A 20,723-nucleotide genomic window follows, 5' to 3' on the forward strand; every position below is an offset into this window, starting at 1 on the left:
CATCCAGAAGATTAAAGACCTGCCTTCATAAAAAATTAACCTCTCAATATTTCAAGAGAGAGTTAGATTTAGCTCTTAGGGCTAAAGGAATCAAGAGATATGGGGAAAAGGCAGGAACGTGGTACTGATTTTAGATGATCAGCCATGATCATATTGAATGGCGGTGCTGGCTCGATGGGCAGAATGGCTTACTCCTGCATCTATTTTTCTATGTTTCTATATTTCTAATAGGGGGGGGGGTGGGTGGAGGTGGTGGGTGGAGGGGGTGGAGGGGGTGGAGGGGGGAGGGGGGGGACGCGTCTCACATTGCTTCTGTTTGTGTTGTCATTATTGTGTCTACAAGAAATATTCATTTGCATAACACAATGCTTACCAAAATAAAGCTAATGCAAATCATTTTAGATTTTAGTTTCTCAACCATGGAAAAATTAACATTTTATGTTGAAAATTAAATGAATATGAACACAACAATACATAATATTTGACATAGTCAAGCTCTATTATTTTCTTATAGCTTTCATCAGCAATTACATTTCAACATCTGATTACACTTCCATAGTAGTAAATCATGAAATGCTTCCAAAAAAATTAAATTTCATGAATTATGTCTCTTCAGAATCAATAATTCATATGTTAATAAGATCAATGGGTGATTTGGTTGATTTTTAATCGCTTGAATCCATAGCTGATCCATTGTGTTCTTTGCACTAATGTACTTTATTCTGAGATACCACTTTATTCATCCGGATTTCCATCCAGAATTGATTTGAAAGAGAATGGGTTAAACTTGTGGCCAGCTCCACTGTAGAACTTATTCTGGAACTCCACCCTAGAAAAGATGACAAAACAATGTCTAGTTTGAAATAGTTTTGGATATCACAACTCATTGTAGGTAATAAACCGCGGAGCACGTACATATTGAATGCACTTCAGAGTTGGTCAATGTTGATATAGAAACATAGAAAATAGGTGCAGGAGGAGGCCATTTGGCCCTTCGAGCCAGCACCGCCATTCATTGTGATCACTGCTGATCATCCACAATCAGTAACCCGTGCCTGCCTTCTCCCCATATCCCTTGATTCCACTAGCCCCTAGAACTCTATCTAACTCTCTCTTAAATTCATCCAGTGATTTGGCCTCCACTGCCCTCTGTGGCAGAGGATTCCACAAATTCACAACTCTCTGGGTGGAAAAAGTTCTTTCTCACCTCAGTTTTAAATGGCCTCCCCTTTATTCTAAGACTGTGGCCCCTGGTTCTGGACTCTCCCAACATTGGGAACATTTTTCCTGCATCTAGCTTGTCTATATATATTCCCATGACTTGCTCTTGAATTCCAAATCAACAGAATTCAAATGCCAATTGACACATTCACAGAGATGCAGCTGAACGACTGATTCCCCATCTCCATCCATCCTCCCCCCACCCACCCACCCATCAGGTGAACTACTTAGTACAGATATAGTACCACCAAGTAGATTAGCTGGTCAATTATCTAACTGCAATCTACAATTTCTGGGTCCTTGTCACATCTAATCAGTTGCCACGTTCCATACATAATAACAGTCCACATTTTAAAATTTAGTTTTTGTTTTAAGCTCTAATGCCCCAGTTTGTGAATGGTGCCATACAAATTCTCTATTTAATTCCACCTGAAACCAAGTAAAATAAAAGTCAGGATAAATTGGAAATATGAATCTCCTAAGTTTGCGGTTTGGGGATCGCATCAGTGATACCATCTTTCTGAAACAGATTACTGGGCTAAGATCCCACCAGGGTGCTTGGTTTTCAAGGACCGTCCACATTTAGGAGACTTATTATAACTTCTTCATGCCATTCCAAATGAACAACCAGGCGTGTGGCCCAATGAAGATCGCAAATCCCAAACTTCAGAAGCTTCGGAATAGAATTCCAAAAATTCTATTCCGAATTTTACAAATTAGTTTGGATCGGATCTCCAATATCAGTTGAAAGAATCATTTTCTCACATCATTTTCACGTTTACACAAAGAAAGATTTAGAAACATAGAAACATAGAAATATAGAAAATAGGTGCAGGAGTAGGCCATTCGGCCCTTCGAGCCTGCACTGCCATTCAATATGATCATGGCTGATCATCCAGCTCAGTAACCTGTACCTGCCTTCTCTCCATACCCCCTGATCCCTTTAGCCACAAGGGCCACATCTAACTCCCTCTTAAACATAGCCAATGAACTGGCCTCAACTACCTTCTGTGGCAGAGAATTCCACAGACTCACCACTCTGTGTGAAGAAATGTTTTCTCATCTCGGTCCTAAAAGACTTCCCCCTTATCCTTAAGCTGTGACCCCTGGTTCTGGACTTCCCCAACATCGGGAACAATCTTCCCGCATCCAGCCTCTCCAACCCCTTAAGAATTTTATATGTTTCAATAAGATCCCTCCTCAGTCTTCTAAATTCCAGCGAGTATAAGCCTAGTCTATCCAGTCTTTCTTCATATGAAAGTCCTGCCATCCCAGGGATCAATCTGGTGAACCTTCTCTGTACTCCCTCTAAGGCTAATTTACATTTAGCCTGGAAGACGCTGGCGATTGTTTGGACCTTTTTGTCTTTCATGAAAGGATGGATTGGGTATGGTGGAATGGCACAGCTAGAAAAGCCTCTGCCTCACAGCTCCAGTGGCCCGGGTCCAATCCTGACCTCCACTGCCGTCTGTGTGGACGTTTGCACCTTCTCCCTACGACCAGTGGTCAAGAAGGCTTTCGGCACATTGGCCTTCGTCAGTTAGGGTATTGAATATGACCTTCACAGTGTAACTAATGTGCATTCAGTTACTTACCAATGAAGACGTAGTGCATGCAGAAAAGCAGACAGTCCTTCCATCACCAACAGAATGGCAACAGTCAAGACGGCGAAGATTGCAAAAATGACGAAGACTCCTATGAGGCCACCCCAGGAAACACTGCTCAGCCCAATGTGCAGGACCATGCTCCAAAGCACTTCAGATAGCTCTGGAAATCAAGACAACTCTGCTGTTAACTTTTAAAATAAGACTAGTGTACTGATAGACCACTGAGACTAGGGATTTTCTAACTGGGATTGCAACATTTCAGGTTCCAAGATTTTAGTTTAACAGTTTTATAATTGTTGGCTAGTAAATATAATGTGCACGTTTGGCTGTGGGGTAGATGATAACGAGTTATAATCACTTACCCCACAGACAACAATGGACCATTGTGGCCTCCACCTTTCCTTGATCAGCGAAGATAGAGACAAAATGCTGGAGGAACAGCTGGACAGGCAGCATCTCAGGAGAGAAGGAATGGGTGAGTTATTCTGGCACTTTACGTCTATCTTCGGTGTAAACCAGTATCTGCAGTTCTATCCTCCACGTTTCCTTGATCAGTGTTGCTTTTTGCATATCTTTCATTCGTGTGTTCTATGTACCTTCTATATCTCGCATTTCCCTTTCCCCTGACTCTCAGCCCGGAGAAGGATCTCGACCCGAAGCGTCACCTATTTCTTTTCTCCAGAGATGCTGCCTGTCCCGCTGAGTTACTACAGGTTATGGTGTTTATCTTCAGTGTAAACCAGCATCTGCAGCTCCATCTTACACAAATATAATGTGCAGGTGCATTCAGATACACAGTTTACCCTCTTGTCCAGTGCATTCTACAGAGAGAGTAGATCCAGGCTGCGGGAGCCCCATGTCCACGTGTACTGTAAAATCAAGGCTGCAGTCAGCTTGCTCCGAGTCTCCATATAAATGCATATGTTATTGGTGGGGACCCAAAGTAACAGTGTGGCAGACGGGCAAATGGAGCCTGTTGTAGATGTTAATGTGGGCGTTTAGTAGATAGGACAGGCAAGATCAAGTCAGGAAGAGGGGAAAGTCAGAGGGACCTTTAATTCAAGAAGCCACTTGGGCAAGGCAGAAAAACTCAGGGTGTGAATTGATGCATTGGACTGTGGGATATTATAGTCATAACAGAAACATGGTTGGGAGAGGGGAAAGAGTGGCAGCTCAATGTTCTGGGGTACAGATGCTACAGGTGCAAATGAGATGCAGGCAAGAGGGGAGTTAAATCTGTGATTAGGGAAGACATCACGGCATTCAAAAGAGAGTTAGATAGAGCTCTTACGGCTAGCAGAATCAAGGGGTATGGGGAGAAGGCAGGAACGGTTACTGATTGTGGATGAACAGCCATGATCACATTGAATGGCGGTGCTGGCTTGAAGGGCCGAATCGCATACTCCTATTGTCTATCTATCTATGTGATTTCTAATACCATAGGAGTGCAACTTCAATATGAGATGGGGATGATTACTTTGATGGAGATGTATTATAGCCTCCTCTCAATAGTCCGGGAGAATCAGAGCAGCAAATATGTAAGGAAATCACAGATTGCTGTAATAATAATAATAGGCTCACAATAGGAGGAAATTTTAACTTCTCTCATATTGACTGGGAATCCCATTTTGCAAAGGACTTGGACGGGTGAGATTTCTGAACTGTGTCCAAGAAAGTTTTCTTAAACAATAGGTAGAGGAACCTGCTGGAGAAGGCACACACGTATAAGGTATCGGAAGCTGGCATCAGTTCAAGTGGATCCCCTGAAGAAAGTCAGGACCTAGGAAGACTCTTAAAAGAGAAATTGGGAGAACAAGAAGAGGCTTTAGAAAGCACTGGCAGACTAGGCAAAAGGAGATTCTACAGGTATATTAATAGCAAATGGGTAATAATGAAGAGAATAGACATGAGTTCTGGTTCTCCTGCTCACAAGAGGATATCATTAAGCTGGAAAGAGTGCAGAAAAAGATTCATCAAGATGTTACCAGGACTCAAGGGATTGAGTTATAAGGAGGGCGGCACGGTAGCGCAGCGGTAGAGTTGCTGCTTTACAGCGAATGCAGCACCGGAGACTCAGGTTCGATCCTGACTACGGGTGCTGCACTGTAAGGAGTTTGTACGTTCTCCCCGTGACCTGCGTGGGTTTTCTCCGAGATCTTCGGTTTCCTCCCACACTCCAAAGACGTACAGGTATGTAGGTTAATTGGCTGGGTAAATGTAAAAATTGTCCCTAGTGGGTGTAGGATAGTGTTAATGTGCGGATATCACTGGGCGGCACGGACTTGGAGGGCCGAAAAGGCCTGTTTCCGGCTGTATATATATGATATGATATGATATGAGAGGTTGGATAGGCTGGGACTTTTCTCCCCTTGGAGTGTAGGGGGGTGGGGGGGGGGATGCCCAGATAGAGATATACTAAACGTATACTATATCGACCTACTAAAAGTGCTACCTTGCTGTACTGTTTACAACTGCAAGAACGAGTAGCAATCGATAAAAGGCTATAAATGTATTGCGTGAATATATATATATATATATATATATATATATATATATATATATATATATATATGTATGTACAGGGGCATATCGACCCATGCATTGTATACTTGTTTTTATATTCATGCATTTTAAATATGTATGTTATGTTCTATACTTTGGCAATACAATGATGTATCTTATCATGCCAATAAAGTATTTTAAATTGAAAATTGAAAAAAAAGATATACATTACTCAGACCTTGAGTATGGGGAATCAAGTACCAGAGGAAACCAGAGGGCCAACTTGTTCACTCAGAGGGTAGTGAGTATGTGGAACAAGCAGCCGGAGGGGGTAGTTGAGGCAAGTACCATAACAATATTTAAAAGACATTTGGACAGGTACATGGATAGGAAAGGGATAGGGATAAAGGAGAATGCAGGATTAGTGTGGATGGGGCAACATGGTCAGCACGGGCAAGTTGGGCCAAAGGGCCTGTTTCCATGCTGCATGACTCTATGACTCTAGTATTTAATTGTGTGGCAGGATGTTCTTGATATTACTGAAAGCTTTACTGGCATCTCGATATGATTCACATTCACCGTTCAACAAGTTCATTCACTTCATTCATTGGCACGAGTAGTCCATCTGCCAATCACTTCCATGAGGCCCGAAGACGATTGCTTACCTGCGTGAGCCAAACTTAGAGCCCAGAGCCGGAGATAGGAGGCAGTGTTGGAAATGCATCCGAGGCAGTACTCGATAGTGTGGATTGCTTGGTGCACAAAGATATCACCAAAGTTGAACTGAAATAAAGCAAGAGAAATGAAAATGAAAGCCAGCCATTGTAAAACCCCTCTGGTTGACCTCCACGCATGCAATTCCAGCCCCTCAGTAAAGCCAGTGAGGAACTAGATTTAACGCCCAGCCTCTGCTGACAGACCTGATGTCAGGCGCTCTGGGAGCAGGGCTGACAAAAAGGGGGATACCTTTGAAGTTCCTTTGAAGTTTAGAGATATGCTTTGCAGTGAGAATTGCAATGAACAAGTACCACACAATAAGACACATTCGAGAAAACAAGAAGCATTTTAAAATCCTTCAGGTTCTCATCATCATTGGTCAGGCAGAGCATTAAAAGCAAGCCTACGCCTGTGCACACATTCACAAAGCAACAAGACCACGAAGAGCACTGTCGCCTTAACTCTCCACTTTACATAATGAAAAAGGTTACTCGTGTGGACTTTAGACTTGAGATACATTGGGGAAACAGGCCCTTCGGCCATCGGGTCTGCTCTGACCAGCGATCACCTCGTACACTAGCACTATCCTACAAACTAGCGATAATTTTGCCGAAGCCAATTAACCTACTAACCTGTACATCTTTGGAGTGTGGGGAGAAATTGACCCGGAGAAAACCCATGGGGTCACCTGGAGAACATACAAACTCCATACAGACAGCGCCCATAGTGAGGATCGAACCCGGGTCTCTGGCACTGGAAGGCAGCAGCTCTACTGCTGCACCACCCTATTTGTGCCTCCTGTCTATTATTTTTCCATTAATGTGCTTCTTACCCCTTTCCCCACAGCCATGCTTGTTCCCAAATGTATATAGAGTGCAGCAGATCTGTCCAGAACAGACCATGTAATGTTTGGACCACAAATAGGTTCCTCTTTTGCCACTGTATGTTTCTTTTTTTTCTCCTAATCAGATGTGCAGCACTTTGGTCAACGTGGGTTGTTTTTAAATGTGCTATACAAATAAAATTGACTTGACTTGACTTGACTCTTTTGGATTCTCTTCGCATATTCATCTTTCCGTATTGTACAAAGACGAAACTATGTCTTATGGAATATTAAGAGACAATAAGGAGTACCCGCTCTTGCAAGTGAGTCGGCAGAGAAAAGCTAGTGTTAAACCCTCAGGCTAAACTTGATGACTTGCCTCTTCACCATGTTGATCCTCATGGTCGTCAGTGTGGTCAGTGGTGCTCCTCTGCTGGGGCTGCAAGGTGTCTCCATCTCCCCCTCCCGAAGCGTAGACAATTTCTTGTGCCGTCGGCACCTGAAGGAAAAATAAAAGCATTTAAAAAAAAAACACATTCATCCAAGATATCACTTTACAGCGCTATTACTGGAATTTGTTCGAGATACAACATGGCTTCAAGTCTGTATTGGCTACAGTGCTGGTAAGGACAAGATTGTCAATAGTACATGCCACGACTATCTCCTCTAGCATCTCATTCCATATACCTTCCATCCTTTATGTAAAAAAACTTGCCCCTCGGGTTCCTGTTAAATGTCCCCCCCCCCCCCCCCTCACATTAAATAGACAAACTCTTGTCACTATAACACACAGTACTGTAATTGGCACAGACCTTTCACCATAACTCTGGATACTGCAGTCACAGGTCAGAGAGTTGTGAATCTGTGGAATTCTCTGCCTCAGAGGGCAGTGGAGGCCAATTCTCTGAATACATTCAAGAGAGAGCTAGATAGAGCTCTTAAGGATAGCGGAGTCAGGGGGTATGGGGAGAAAGCAGGAACGGGGTACTGATTGAGAATGATCAGCCATGATCACATTGAATGGCGGTGCTGGCTCGAAGGGCCGAATGGCCTCCTCCTGCACCTATTGTCTATTGTCTATTGTCTGTCAGTGTGTAACAAAGGGGAATTGGCTGAAGTTAGAGTACTGATCCAGGAACATTGGGTTGCACACTGCATCACAGCAGCAGAGCACGACACGAAAGGCCGCAGCTCAGTACTAATTAATACAGGGACATTATGATGAGCCATGTCTGGTAGTCATCATAATGAATGTTGTCATGTACCGACGCAGGAAGAGGGTGCATACAAGCTGTGATGTCCTTGAACTTACCTGGCACAAGCTGTGTCAGGGGTTATGGGGAGAAAGCAGGAACATGGGGGTTGAGTGGGAAAGATAGATCAGCCATGATTGAATGACAGAGTAGACTTGATGGGCCGAATGGCCCAATTCTTTCTCCTACAACATCTGAACTTATAGGCTTGATGGGACATAGCTGCATGCATCACGTAAGGCATTTCCAGCGCATAGGAACGCAAGCGGGCGCATAGAAAGGTGGACTTAGCCTGGTCAAATGTTGGCATAGCCCTCCCCACCATCAATGGCATCTTCACCAGATGCTGCCTCAAGAAAGCGTCATCTATCATCAAGGATTCCCACCATGCCCTCTTCTCATTGCTACCAGAGATTTGCTTGCAGGAGGCACAGAAACGTGAAGTCGCATACCTCCAGGTTCAGGAACAGCTACTTTCCTAGGTTTCAGGCTCTTGGACCAACCTGCACAACTCTAATCCCACCTCAGCAACGGAACACTCCAGCCTACCTTTTGCACAACCATGGACATATTTTTTTCATTGTGCAGTTTTGCACCAACGTTGTGTGGTTTTTTTTTGCAGTCTTTTTTTTTTCACCCTTATTTATGCGGTTTTTGTTGTCTAAGTCGATGTTGCACATGTGTGCATCTCACTGTACTTCTGCACATTACAATACATTTGACTTCACTTGAATCAAGAGAGGTAGATTTGGAGTGCACAGCAGCCTTGATCCAAATAGACAGAATCTCAGACTCAGAGGAGAATGGGGTTAGGAGGGAAAGATAGATCGGCCATGATTGAATGGCAGAGTAGACTTGATGGGCCGAATGGCCTAATTCTAATCCTATCACTTATGACCTTATGACCGAAGGCCTAAAACATACTCAGGATCGAGTCAAAGCAAAAGCAGCTCAGCTTAGTTCAAAGGAAATAGTTATATAAAAGGCAGAAGCTACAGTAAGGCCAAGTGAGGTATGGAAGAAAGGTGATTGCAGGATTGCTCATTTTAATTAACTGTATTGCTTTGTATGGTAATGAACTATGTTTTTAACTATTGTACATATTGTATTGTATTTCTTTTCTAGGATGCCTAACAACATCAGGCTAAGGGACTGTCGATGAAAACTAGCCCCTCGGCTAACTCGAGTACATTTACATTTGTTTGAATGTCAATTAATGTACATTGTCCCTTTTTCAAATAAATAATGATTATTATTTGGAAGGAAGTCCAAAAAGCTGATAATTGTATGAAGAATATTACGCTTTCAAGAGCGATTGATTCTCTGGAAGTAGTTTGGTAACTACTTTAAAGTAACTAAATCCCTAAAACCAATGAAAACCAGCCCAGTACCCAATGAGACAAGATCTCCCAGTGAACTCCTAACCCATTCAAATGTCTGGCGTAAGGGTCATTGCATTAATATCAACTCCCGGGAGGTACATTTTATTATGGATGATCTTGTGTATTCGTCTTACCGTTTGCTGAGATCTCTTGTGTTTTGATCGCAACATAAAAGGCTTCAAGAGAAACATCCAGGGGACAGAAATGAGTGCAACGATCACCAGACAGCTCTGAACCTCTTTCTGTGAAAATTAAAAGAAACATTTCAGCAAGATTTTCGTGTATCTGCTAGGGGTGGCGTGACTCAGGCCCCTGGTCAGCTGTGGGTCCGCAGGTATCCAGAGAATCAGCCATTCTTTGCTGTGCCCCAGCAGAAAGACTAAACAATAGAGAATTCAAACAGAGTTCAGTCATCGCCCGACCTCCAAGCTACATGCTGCTGAGATTCTGCCTATTTGGATCAAGGCTGCTGGACTCACGGGAGAGCTGAGGTGGCAACACTGTCTAGGTTCACGTTCACAAGTTATAGGAGTAGAATTAGACCATTCGGCCCATTGAGTCTACTCCGCCATTCAATCATGGCTGATCTCTGCCTCCTAATCCCATTTTCCTGCCTTCTCCCCATAACCCTTGACACCCATTCTAATCAAGAATTTGTCTATCTCTGCCTTAAAAATATCCACTGACTTGGCTTCCACAGCCCTCTGTGGCAATGAGTTCCACAGATTAACTACCCTCTGAGGAAATAAGTTCCTCCTCACCTCCTTTCCAAAAGAGCCCTTTAATTCTGAGGCTATGACCTCTGGTCCTAGACTCTCCTACCAGTGGAACATCCTTTCCACTTCCACTCTATCTATGCCTTTCATTATTTTGTAAGTTTCAATGAGGTCCCCTCTCAACCTTCTAAACTCCAGCGAGTAGAGGCCCAGTGCTGTCAAACGCTCATCATATGTTAACCCACTCATTCCTGGAATCATTCTTGTGAGATCAGCCATGATAGAATGGTGGAGTAGACTTGATGGGCCGAATGGCCTAATTCTACTCCTATTCCTTATGACCTAAACCTCCTCTAGACTCTCTCCAGGGCCAGCACATCCTTCCTCAGATATGGGGCACAAATTTTCTTACAGTACTCCTGACCAGTGCCTTATAGAGCCTCAGTATTACAGTCCTCTTGATATAAATGTTAGCATTGAATTTGCCTTCCTCACTTCCTTACCCCCTTCTCTTCACCCTTTCCTGGCCCAGGTATTTGTCTTCTCACAATCAGTAATAAAACATGGGCTTGGACATGAACCTTGATGTCAAGCTATAGATACATGTTAAACTCTGACCTAGACCTTCCCATGGTAGTTATCAGCAATGTAAAGAACTAGAACTAAAGAACTGGACTATGAAAATGGTGCCAAAACCTGGTGCCTCCTGCATGCAGACTCAGTGGACTATTTCTGTACATTTTGCTAATCAGATTGTACTTAGGTTTGGCAATACTTTACTGGACTGTATGTAAGAAAATAATTTCACTGTGCGTTTGCACGTGTGACAATAAAAGCACCTTTGAACATACTCAGCGGGTTCTTAATCTCTAGTGAATGTACAGACCTTTACACATTAAACATCAAGAGCTCAATGTACGGTTTATTCAAACATTCTTTGCAGAGTCTTTTTAACTTTCTATAAGCTTTGGTGCAGCCCAAAGAGCAGTTAATCACACGACACAGTCCCAAAGGTGGCAACGGTCTTCAAGTGGCGATCTTTGTTTGCAATCAATGTTACATGCGCTGCAACCGAGACAAAGTTGTGCTCATGAAATAACCCGTGACATCACTACAGGAGCAGAGTGGTTGTATTATTAAACTAGTATCCCAGAAACAACAGTGGATGAGCTGAACACGGGAGCTCATTATGATGGCTGTATTTTAATGCAGTTGATAAATACAACTGACATACTAAGCTACAATTAGCAATGGCGACAATGAACTACTTGATTGTTGTGAAACCCATCCAGTTCACTGATGTCTTTTGGGGAAAGAATTCCATCACCTTTACCTGTACGCAAGTCCAAGCACAGAGCGATGCAGTTGACTCCTAACTACTTTACGGAATAGCCCCACAAACAATTTTATTAAAGGCCGTTGGACAATGAATGTTAGTCTTGCCAACAACAATCACACCACAAGAAGGAAAGCAACGATAGGAAAGTAGATTGTTGCAATCTATTCAGGGCAGTTTTGGATTACAACCAATTTCTTTTTTTCCTGTTGCTTGAAAACGATTTTAATGTTGACATTTTACCTGTAACATACCTGATATCTGTATAAGGGTGGATTGATAGCGTCGTTGTAAGAAAACAGAAACATGTTGATGAAGTGGATTAAAATACTGGGAGCAGACTGGGAGATCCCAACATGGTAAAAACACCATTTAAAAATAACCATGAAGACCAAGTAACCGAATAAGCTCAAGATGAAGATCATTTCCGGTATGAACTGAAGGAAGATGTTGACTTTGTTCTTAAAATAGCTGTCAAACAGGGAAACAAAATGGAAGGGCACGAGTCAAAGACGAATTGGGCAAGAACAAACATCTACTCTCGTTGATAATTGAAGTGCAAAAACGAACCAGCATTTCTATAGTTTCATTCATGCCCTGAGGATGACAAATGTACTTTACAGCTAATGAGCTGCTCTTGAAATGTATTCAAGTGTGTAACATGGGTATCCACAGAGAAAATACACTCCAAGAAAATACACTCTTACATAGCCCCACAATGCTCCCATGACTCCACAGACCTGTCCCATCCATATCGTTTTGGTCATCATCTTGGAAATGAAAATATCTTTTCTCCTGAACGGAAGAAGAAATGCTGTAACTCATTTCCTAACCGTAAAGTTTGCTGGAAATATTGGTCCCTAACAACATTTCTATTTTGGTGCAATGGCAGACTTGGACATTCCTGAATGCCGGCAGTTAAATCAAGCTCCAAAATCTAGTTTACAAAAAAAATCTAACATAGTGGTGAGAATAGTTACACTCCTGCACTTAGCATTAAACAGGGAGAGCAGTCACATTCCTCAGGCGACTGGCACTGTATGGAAGACAGAACAGTTATAGAGTCAGAGTCATACAGTGTGGAAACAGGCCCTTCGGCCCAACGTGTCCCATCTACACGCGTCCCACCTGCTTACGTTTGCCCCATATCCCTCTAAACTTGTCCTATCCATGTACCTTTCTAATTGTTTCTTAGATGTTGCAATAGCCCCAGTCTCAACTACCTCCTCTGGCAGCTTGTTCTATACACCCACCATCCTTTGTGTGAAAAAGTTACCCCTCAGATTCCTATTTCCCCTTCACCTTATCCCATGTCCTCTGGTTCTCAATTCCCCTAATCTGGGCAAGAGACTCTGTGCATCTACCTGATATATTCCTCATGATTTTATACACCTCCATAAGATCACCCCTCATCCTCCTGTGCTCCAAGGAATAGAGTCCCAGCCTGCTCAACCTCTCCCTATTGCTCAGACCGTCGAGTCCTGGCATCATCCTAGTTCTCCCACTGTTCTAACCAGTGATCATTCTCCAACAATTTCAAGGCATATTGTGTAGACCTAGTCTTAGCTGTTATCTGCTAACTAGTTGTTATCTATCTGGAGAAGCACTTTATTGACTGCAAAGTATTTTGGACCTTCTTGAAGTGAGGAAAGACCAGTGTCTGTGGACAGATAAGCTCGGAATCAGCCTCATGTACTTACACGTGATTGAAGAGGCTGATGGCCACACCAAACACCATATGTGTAACACCAAGAATAACCGACATCTTCATCTTGTAGGAGTTGAGAAAATTTAGTTTGTTTGAGGCAATGTTCCAAATCTTCGAAGTAACAAAAGAGCATTCATTAATTGCCACATTAAGGCCAAACATATTCACAATTGTGTGACATAAATTGGCTGCAAATTAAAGGGTGGCGATACCAAGTTCTATCCTTCAACATTTTAACAGGTACGAATTTCTTGACAAAAGCAATGATTCTTGCTCTTAAGGAATTCATATCTCGTGACTCATCCGAATTTGGGATTTTAAGTATTTTGGTTCATACTGAAAGAATATAAAGCATTGGCGTACAATAGGCATTGGTTCTTATGCCAATTTTGTCATTTTAGAGATATAGCGTGGAAACAGGCCCTTCGGCCCACTGAGTCCGTGCCGACCAGCGATCACCTGTACACTAACACTATTCTACACACTAGGAACAATTTACAATTTTACCGAAGCCAATTAACCTGTATATTTTTGGAGTGTGAGAGGAAACCGGAGCACCCGGAGAAAACACAAGCTGTCACAGGGAGAATGTACAAACTCCGTACAGACAGCACCCATAGTCAAGATCAAACCCTGGTCTCTGGCACGGCATGGCAGCAACTCTATTGCAGGGCCACTGTGCTGCCTAAACTTGTCGGAAATAGAAACCTCCAAATGGTACATGAAACATTTTTTGAGACTAGCATGGAAAGATCGGAGTGGATGTTGTAACATTCCTCACCGGATCAATGCCAAATGGATATGGATTTCCTGTGAATACACCTGACACAGCAGGATCCAACTGTAGCAGTACATTGTTCTCAACGACCTCTTGACTGCAAGACAAAGACAAGCAGAAGTACAGAGAGTTATTGGATTTTCAATGAGTTATTGGCAAAAACAACCAGTGTCAAACAGAGCAATGGGCTATCAACTGCTTGGAAAAGTTCCAGTCAGCCATTGAATTGACATCTAAAGCATCAGGTTGCAGTTGAGATTATTGCAGTCCAGGAAGCCAATGATGAATCTTAGGGTCGCAGAGACGGATTTTAAGGAGGGTCAACGAATTAGAAAAAGGTGGAAAATGGAGAGGTGGAAGGAAGGAATTCATAAATTTAGGGTTGGGAGTTGAAGGGACTTGAGTGGGGTAAAAGTGGGCAGAATTAGGAACAATGATGTTCAGCTGGGTTTAGGGCCATTAGAGGAGTCAGAGATGGGGGGGGTGGAGGCGGGGGGGAATGGCATCAGTTAACACCGATTGTCCGCTGTAACCGAATAAGGGGGTTGATATATACAGTACTATCAACAATTAGAGAGTGTTCCTGAATGACCATCTACCTCATTTGAGACCCTCAGACTATCTTTAGTCAGACTTTAACCTGCACTAAATATTATTCCCTTAATTCTGTATCTGTACACTGTGGACGTCCCGCTTGTAATCATGAATAGTCTTTCCACTGACTGGATAACATGCAACTAAAGGCTTTTAATTTTACCTCAGTACGTGTGACAATAAACTAAACTAAACTAAAAGATTGAGTCAAGGAGAAATTGCTTCTCTGAGTGTTCTAGGTTTTTTTGTAAATCTCCAGGGACCCAATCTCCAAGGGTGTCAAATCCTTATATATTTTTCACGATTGGGAATGAAGGATTTTTAGGTATTCAGGCAACCAGGTGGGAGTATGGAGCTGAGACAGAGGCCTGGTGCTCATCTCAGAGTTGCAGATAGTCCCTGGATGAAGCCTCATGTCTTGCTTCAGTTCACATTCCTATCATGTCTTTGGACTGGAGTCAGTTCTGCTGAATGTTCTGCCCCTTTAATCTCTGTTTTGGAGGGATACTCCGTATATTATAGGGGAGACCTCAAATATTTAGTCGTCAACAGGGGAAGATTTGATCAGCTATAATTATGTAAGCAGCACATTGTACAGAACCAAGCCCTTTCAAAATCAATTTCATCATTTGTCCCAGATCAGAAGAGAGAGAGATTGGATCTCTATGTGATTTCTTCCATTCATCTTTATTGGAAGTTTAGTTTAGTTTAATTTAGTTTATTGTCACGTGTACCGAGGTACAGTGAGAAGATTTTGTTGCGTGCTAACCAGTCAGCAGAAAGACAATATATGATTACAATCAATCCATTTACAGTGTATAGAGACATGATAAGGAAATAACACTAGTTCAAGGTAAAGCCAGCAAAGTTCCATCAAGGATAGTCTGAGGGTCACCAAAGAGGTAGATAGTATGTCAGCACTGCTCTCTGGTTGTGGTAGGATTATTCAATTGCCCGATAACAGCTGGGAAGAAACTGTCCCCGAATCTGGTGGTGTGTGTTTTCACACTTCTGTACCTTTTGCCCGATGGGAGAGGGGAGAAGAGGGAGTGGCCAGGGTGCGACTCGTCCTTGATTATGCTGCTGGCCTTGCTGAGGCAGCGTGAGGTATAAATGGAGTCAATAGAAGTTCCACAGAGACATTGGAGAAACTGCAACACCGTTTTCATCAATCGACTGCCGGCTCATGAACTAGCTGGAAAAATCCCCCTCTTTCCAAAACACCACACTTTCCCAACCCCTCCCTCATCCCTCACCTCCCATCCCCACCACCCTCCCCAAAATCGGGGTAATCGGGGTAATTAATACAACAAACATATCCATATATGTATTAATCTATGAATTAAAGTAGTGAAGTAGTCACTCTATATTCTCAATCATTTAATATAATATATTCCTTTATTCATCCCACACCGGGGAAATTTACAGTGTTACAGCGGCAAAGTGGATAGTAAGAGATCATTCATTATAAATAGAAGTACAGACAAGGGTAAATTGTATTCCTTAGCTGTTTACTGTTGACTCGTCTGCTGGGAGCAGTGCTGGTTGTGCAGTCTCACAGCAGCGGGAAGGAAGGACCTCCTACATCTCTCCTTCACGCACTTGGGGTGAAGGAGTCTGTCACTGAAGGAGCTACTCAGTGCAGTAACAGTGCAGTGACATTTGATAGAGTTATTTCATTCTGAAAGAGACTATGGAGATGAAGGCAAATGATTAAAGCCACAGCCATTGCATCTGGTGCCATCCAACCATTGGTAGTAGTAAGCACAGGAAAAGGCACATGTGTACATGAGAATAATTGGAAAGAAACGAAGGACATCACGTGGAGAATTTATGAATAATAGCAGCTGCTTTTAGCGACTTAAACATCTTAGAATGCTTTCAGAATAGAATCTTTAACAAAGCATATTCAAAAAAAGATTTATTGCAGAATGCAATACTAGTTGACCAAACAGAAGAATTGAGAAGCCTTACATTTGTGATTATCATGTTTAGTTTAGTTTACTTTAGTTTAGAGATACAGTGCGGAAACAGGCTATTCGGCCCACCAAGTTTGCACCAACCAATGATCCACACACACAAGCACTATCCTACACAAACTAGGGACTATTTACAATCTTCTTACCAATGCCAATTGATCCACATACCTGAGTGCGGGGGGAAACCGGATCACCCGCTAAAAACCCACATGGTCATGGGGAGAACATACAACTCCGTACAGACAGCACCCGTAGTTAGGATTGAATCCGGGTCTCTGGTGCTGTAAGGCAGCAACTCTACCGCAGCGCCACCGTGCCGCACTAGGTCGTCCCAGGTAATTCAGTGCCCACGCTGCCCAATTTTTTGTTGACATTTGACAATGAAATTAAGGGAGCATCCAAAAGGACAGAATTAAAATGGACTCATTTGGGACAATCAGACAAAGTTGAGTGTTCGGGCTTACCGACCCATCTCTTATTGTTTGAAATTTGCTGCACGACTTACCTCCACTGTCCACTATGATACATCCCTCGGACATGCCACGAGGATCCAAATATGTTAAAGGATTTTGAGAAGCAGTCATTGTAGATGAATCCAGTGTAAATAGAGAATACACTCATCAGCAGGATGAGATAGCGTCCACTGAAGAAAGTATTCCAGATCTGAGTGCAGGGCCAAATCGTGGAGAGTGCATTAGGCTTCATCTACACTTAAGTACCAACCAACTACATCTTCCATTACCCCATGACTGTCGTGACCACTAACATTCAGAGGTTCCAAGGAGTGGAACATATCTCACCACTTACTAGGATGACACTGGAGTTTTAGCTGTAATTTATGGTGGAAGATTGCTCAAATTGTAATGTGTCGTGATACTTGTGCTTAACTGTATGCAAAAATGAATTTCACCCTACCCAGGTACATATGACAATAAAGTACCATTGAAAATAGGCTATCTGTGCAGAAAGAAAACTGCAGATGCTGCTTTAAATCGGAGGTAGACACAAAATGCTGGAGTAACTCAGCGGGTCAGGCAGCATCTCTGGAGAGAAGGAATTGGTGACGTTTCGGGTCGAGACCCTTCTTCAGACCCTTCCTGAAAATAGGCTTGTGTTCTCCTCAGGGTTGCTGTGGTCATAGCATTTAGTGCATTGAGAGAACAGATCCAGAGGAAGTATTTATTCACACATTCATAGTGTTCTAGGATCAGAATTCGGCCATTCAGCTCAAGTCTACACCACCATTCAATCATGGCTATTTATTTCACAAAATGCTGGAGTAACTCAGCAGGTCAGGCAGCATCTCAGGAGAGAAGGAATGGGTGATCTATTCTGAAATGAGAATCCAGAACAAGGAGCCAGTGCCCTAACATTGAAGCCACACCAGGCTAAAATGAAATTTAGAGGCACTTATTCCACACCATGTGTAATAGAGATCTAGAAAATGCTCTCACAAAAGGTGGGGTTACTGGAGCCAATAGAAACCCATCTAGACGGAGTCTGACAGATGAGATAATGAGCACAAAAGGATGTTGGTCTATTCACCATCCTTTACCAAACTAGGTAACAGAATTAGGGCTCCCCTTTGCAAAGAGTGTTGGCCAAGTCCCTCCATCAGCACCACCCAAACAATGGGCCTAAGCCCATGCTGTGTAATAGGGTTGACACTGTGTACATACATTGCATCATGACAGAGAATGGTTAACATACGACGAGCATTTGACGGCACTGGGCCTGTACTTGTTGGAGTTTGGAAGGATGAGGAGGGACCTCATTGAATCGCACCTAATAGTGAAAGGCCTGGAAATTCTGAGAGTGCTGGCTCTTTAGAATCCTCTGCCCAAGAGGGTAATGGAAGCTTAGTCAGTGGGGACGAATGTATTTTTTTTTAGATATTAAGGTTGTCAAGGAAAATGGTTAGAGCAGTAAAGTATTGCCGAGTTACAATATCGTCCATTGTTTTAATGAATGGTGGAGCAAGTTTGCTTTTATTTCTTGTACTGTGCCCGAGGGTTTCGATGCTGCACCCTCTCATCACTACCTACTGAACCACTTGTACCACGTGGGGTGAATGCTTTGGCAGACAATGTTATGATGATATTCAATTTAGGTCTTCAAAATCACGAAAGGCCTGGATGCAGAGAGGGTGTTTCCACTGGTGGGAGAGTCGAGGACCAGAGGCCACTGCCTCAGAATAAAAAGACATACCATTAGAAAGGGGATGAGGCGGAACTTCTGTAGTCAGAGGGTGGTGAATCTGTGGCATTCATTGACACAGAAGGTTGTGGAGGCCAAGTCGAAGGATATTGTTAAGGAGGAAATATGACAGATTCTTGATTAGTATGGGTGTCAAGGGTTGTGGGGAGAAGGCAGGAGAATGGGGTTGAGAGGGAGAGATAGACCACCCATGATTGAATGGCGGACTTGGGCCAAATGGCCTAATTCTGCTCCTATAATTCATGAAATTAAAAATCGCGGAGAGATTTAATGGAATAGTTAAAGTGACAATGATTGGAACAAGAGACTCCATTGCCAGAGGAGATAGAAATATCTGGGCGGAGTTTATGATTCCTGAAATGAAACAGGATGCTTATTTAATTAAAAAAAGTAGATTGCAATATGAGAAAGTAGTCTGAAAGGGTGATAAAACTAGGTAGAGTAAGAACAAATGAAACATTTCAAAGAGAAAAAAGGTGAGTGGGAAGAAACTGCAGATGCTGATTTGTACCGAAGATAGACGCAAAATGCCAGAGTAACTCAGCGGGACAGGCAGCGCCTCTGGAGAAAAGGAATAGGTGGCGTTTCAGGTCGAGACTCTTCTTCAGTCTGAAGAAGGGTCTCGACCCGAAACGCCACCTATTCCTTTTCTCCAGAGATGCTGCTTGATCCGCTGAGTTACTCCAGCAATGTGTCTAAAACGGTTAGTGGGATTAATTGCTTTGGTGATGACGTGGTCAAGAAGGCCTCTTGTACTGCACCATTCTGCAAGAGAGTACCCTCTGGATTTTACTGGGGACAATGATTTCAAGGCATCTCAAGGTACGTCATCTATTCCGTTAAGAACATGTCCTGCCATTTTAAACCCCTGGGATAGCAATGCTCAAGTCCACAACTCATGTATAGGAAAGACTCGGGGAATGAACCTCGGCCTGATGAAGAAGTCCTGCTGACAAAAATACACGTCAAAACTTTCACCCACCTCATTGCCCCCTCTCTGGGCAGCAAAGCTTTTCTCATTAATGATCATAATGAGTGCAAATCCCAGGAGGACTGCTCCATGCCCACAATCTCCAAACATGACGGCAAACAGGAATGGAAACGTGATGATTGTATAGGGAGCTGTAAAGATAAATCCACAAACAAATCATATTTCACAGTGTTCCATACTGTGGGGTTGGCTTACAAGGTTTGTACAATTAGAATAATAAAGTACAACACAATAAAAACTACTTGCACACTCAAGGCTTCTGCAGCGTGACATTTTCCCCCTTGAGCCACAACCTGCGAGTGAATGGTCTTTCAATGCAAAATTGCAGCCACTGATGTCTGCAGTCACAGGTTGCATTTGAATTGTCAACATCCCCTGCATTGAGGCGCAGAGTCCATCTATACTAGTCCCACCTGCCTGCAATTGGCCCGTATGCCTCCAAAACTCTCCTATCCATGTACCTGTCTAAATGCTTCTTAAACGTTGCAATAGCAAGTGCCTCAACTACCTCCTCCGGCAGCTCGTTCCTTACACCCATGGCATGGTGGCGGAGCGGTAGAGTTGCTGCCCTATAGCACTTACAGTGTTTGAGTCCCGGGTTCGATACCGACTATGGGTGCTGTCTGTATGGAGTTTGTATGTTCTCCGCGTGAACCCGTGGTTTTTTTCCGAGATCTTCAGTTTCCTCCCACACTCCAAAGACGTACAGGTATGTAGGTTAATTGGCTTGGTGTATGTGTAAATTGACCCTAGTGTGTGTAGGATAGTGTTAATGTGTGGGATGATTGCTGGTCGGCACGAACTCGGTGGACTGAAGGGCCTGTTTCCGCGCTGTATCTCTAAACTAAACTAAAGCCACCATCTTTTGTATTAAAAACAAGTCACCCCTCAGTTTCCCA

General features: G+C 43.1%; 1 protein-coding gene and 1 long non-coding RNA gene across 2 annotated transcripts in view; one reads left to right on the top strand and one right to left on the bottom strand.

Moving 5' to 3' along the window:
• Positions 1–11,028, top strand: part of LOC144603577 (uncharacterized) — a 38,750-nt gene extending 27,722 nt beyond the window's left edge. Inside the window, exons 2-3 of the long non-coding RNA XR_013548639.1 lie at positions 3,198–3,303; positions 9,249–11,028. This is a non-coding gene — a long non-coding RNA (uncharacterized LOC144603577). The remainder of the gene's footprint in view (positions 1–3,197; positions 3,304–9,248) is intronic.
• The window catches only part of LOC144603575 (V-type proton ATPase 116 kDa subunit a 4-like), a 45,304-nt gene continuing 25,138 nt past the window's right edge, over positions 558–20,723 (bottom strand). Inside the window, exons 12-21 of the mRNA XM_078416984.1 lie at positions 19,816–19,955; positions 17,122–17,279; positions 14,047–14,140; positions 13,258–13,376; positions 11,812–12,028; positions 9,640–9,747; positions 7,250–7,369; positions 5,996–6,113; positions 2,817–2,988; positions 558–829 (exon numbers count right to left, since the gene is read on the bottom strand). Of these exons, the coding sequence (XP_078273110.1) occupies positions 736–829; positions 2,817–2,988; positions 5,996–6,113; positions 7,250–7,369; positions 9,640–9,747; positions 11,812–12,028; positions 13,258–13,376; positions 14,047–14,140; positions 17,122–17,279; positions 19,816–19,955 (1,340 nt within the window). The 3' untranslated portion in view covers positions 558–735. The remainder of the gene's footprint in view (positions 830–2,816; positions 2,989–5,995; positions 6,114–7,249; positions 7,370–9,639; positions 9,748–11,811; positions 12,029–13,257; positions 13,377–14,046; positions 14,141–17,121; positions 17,280–19,815; positions 19,956–20,723) is intronic.

This window comes from Rhinoraja longicauda, chromosome 20 (genome assembly GCF_053455715.1).
Source record: "Rhinoraja longicauda isolate Sanriku21f chromosome 20, sRhiLon1.1, whole genome shotgun sequence".
Classification (NCBI taxonomy): domain Eukaryota; kingdom Metazoa; phylum Chordata; class Chondrichthyes; order Rajiformes; family Arhynchobatidae; genus Rhinoraja; species Rhinoraja longicauda.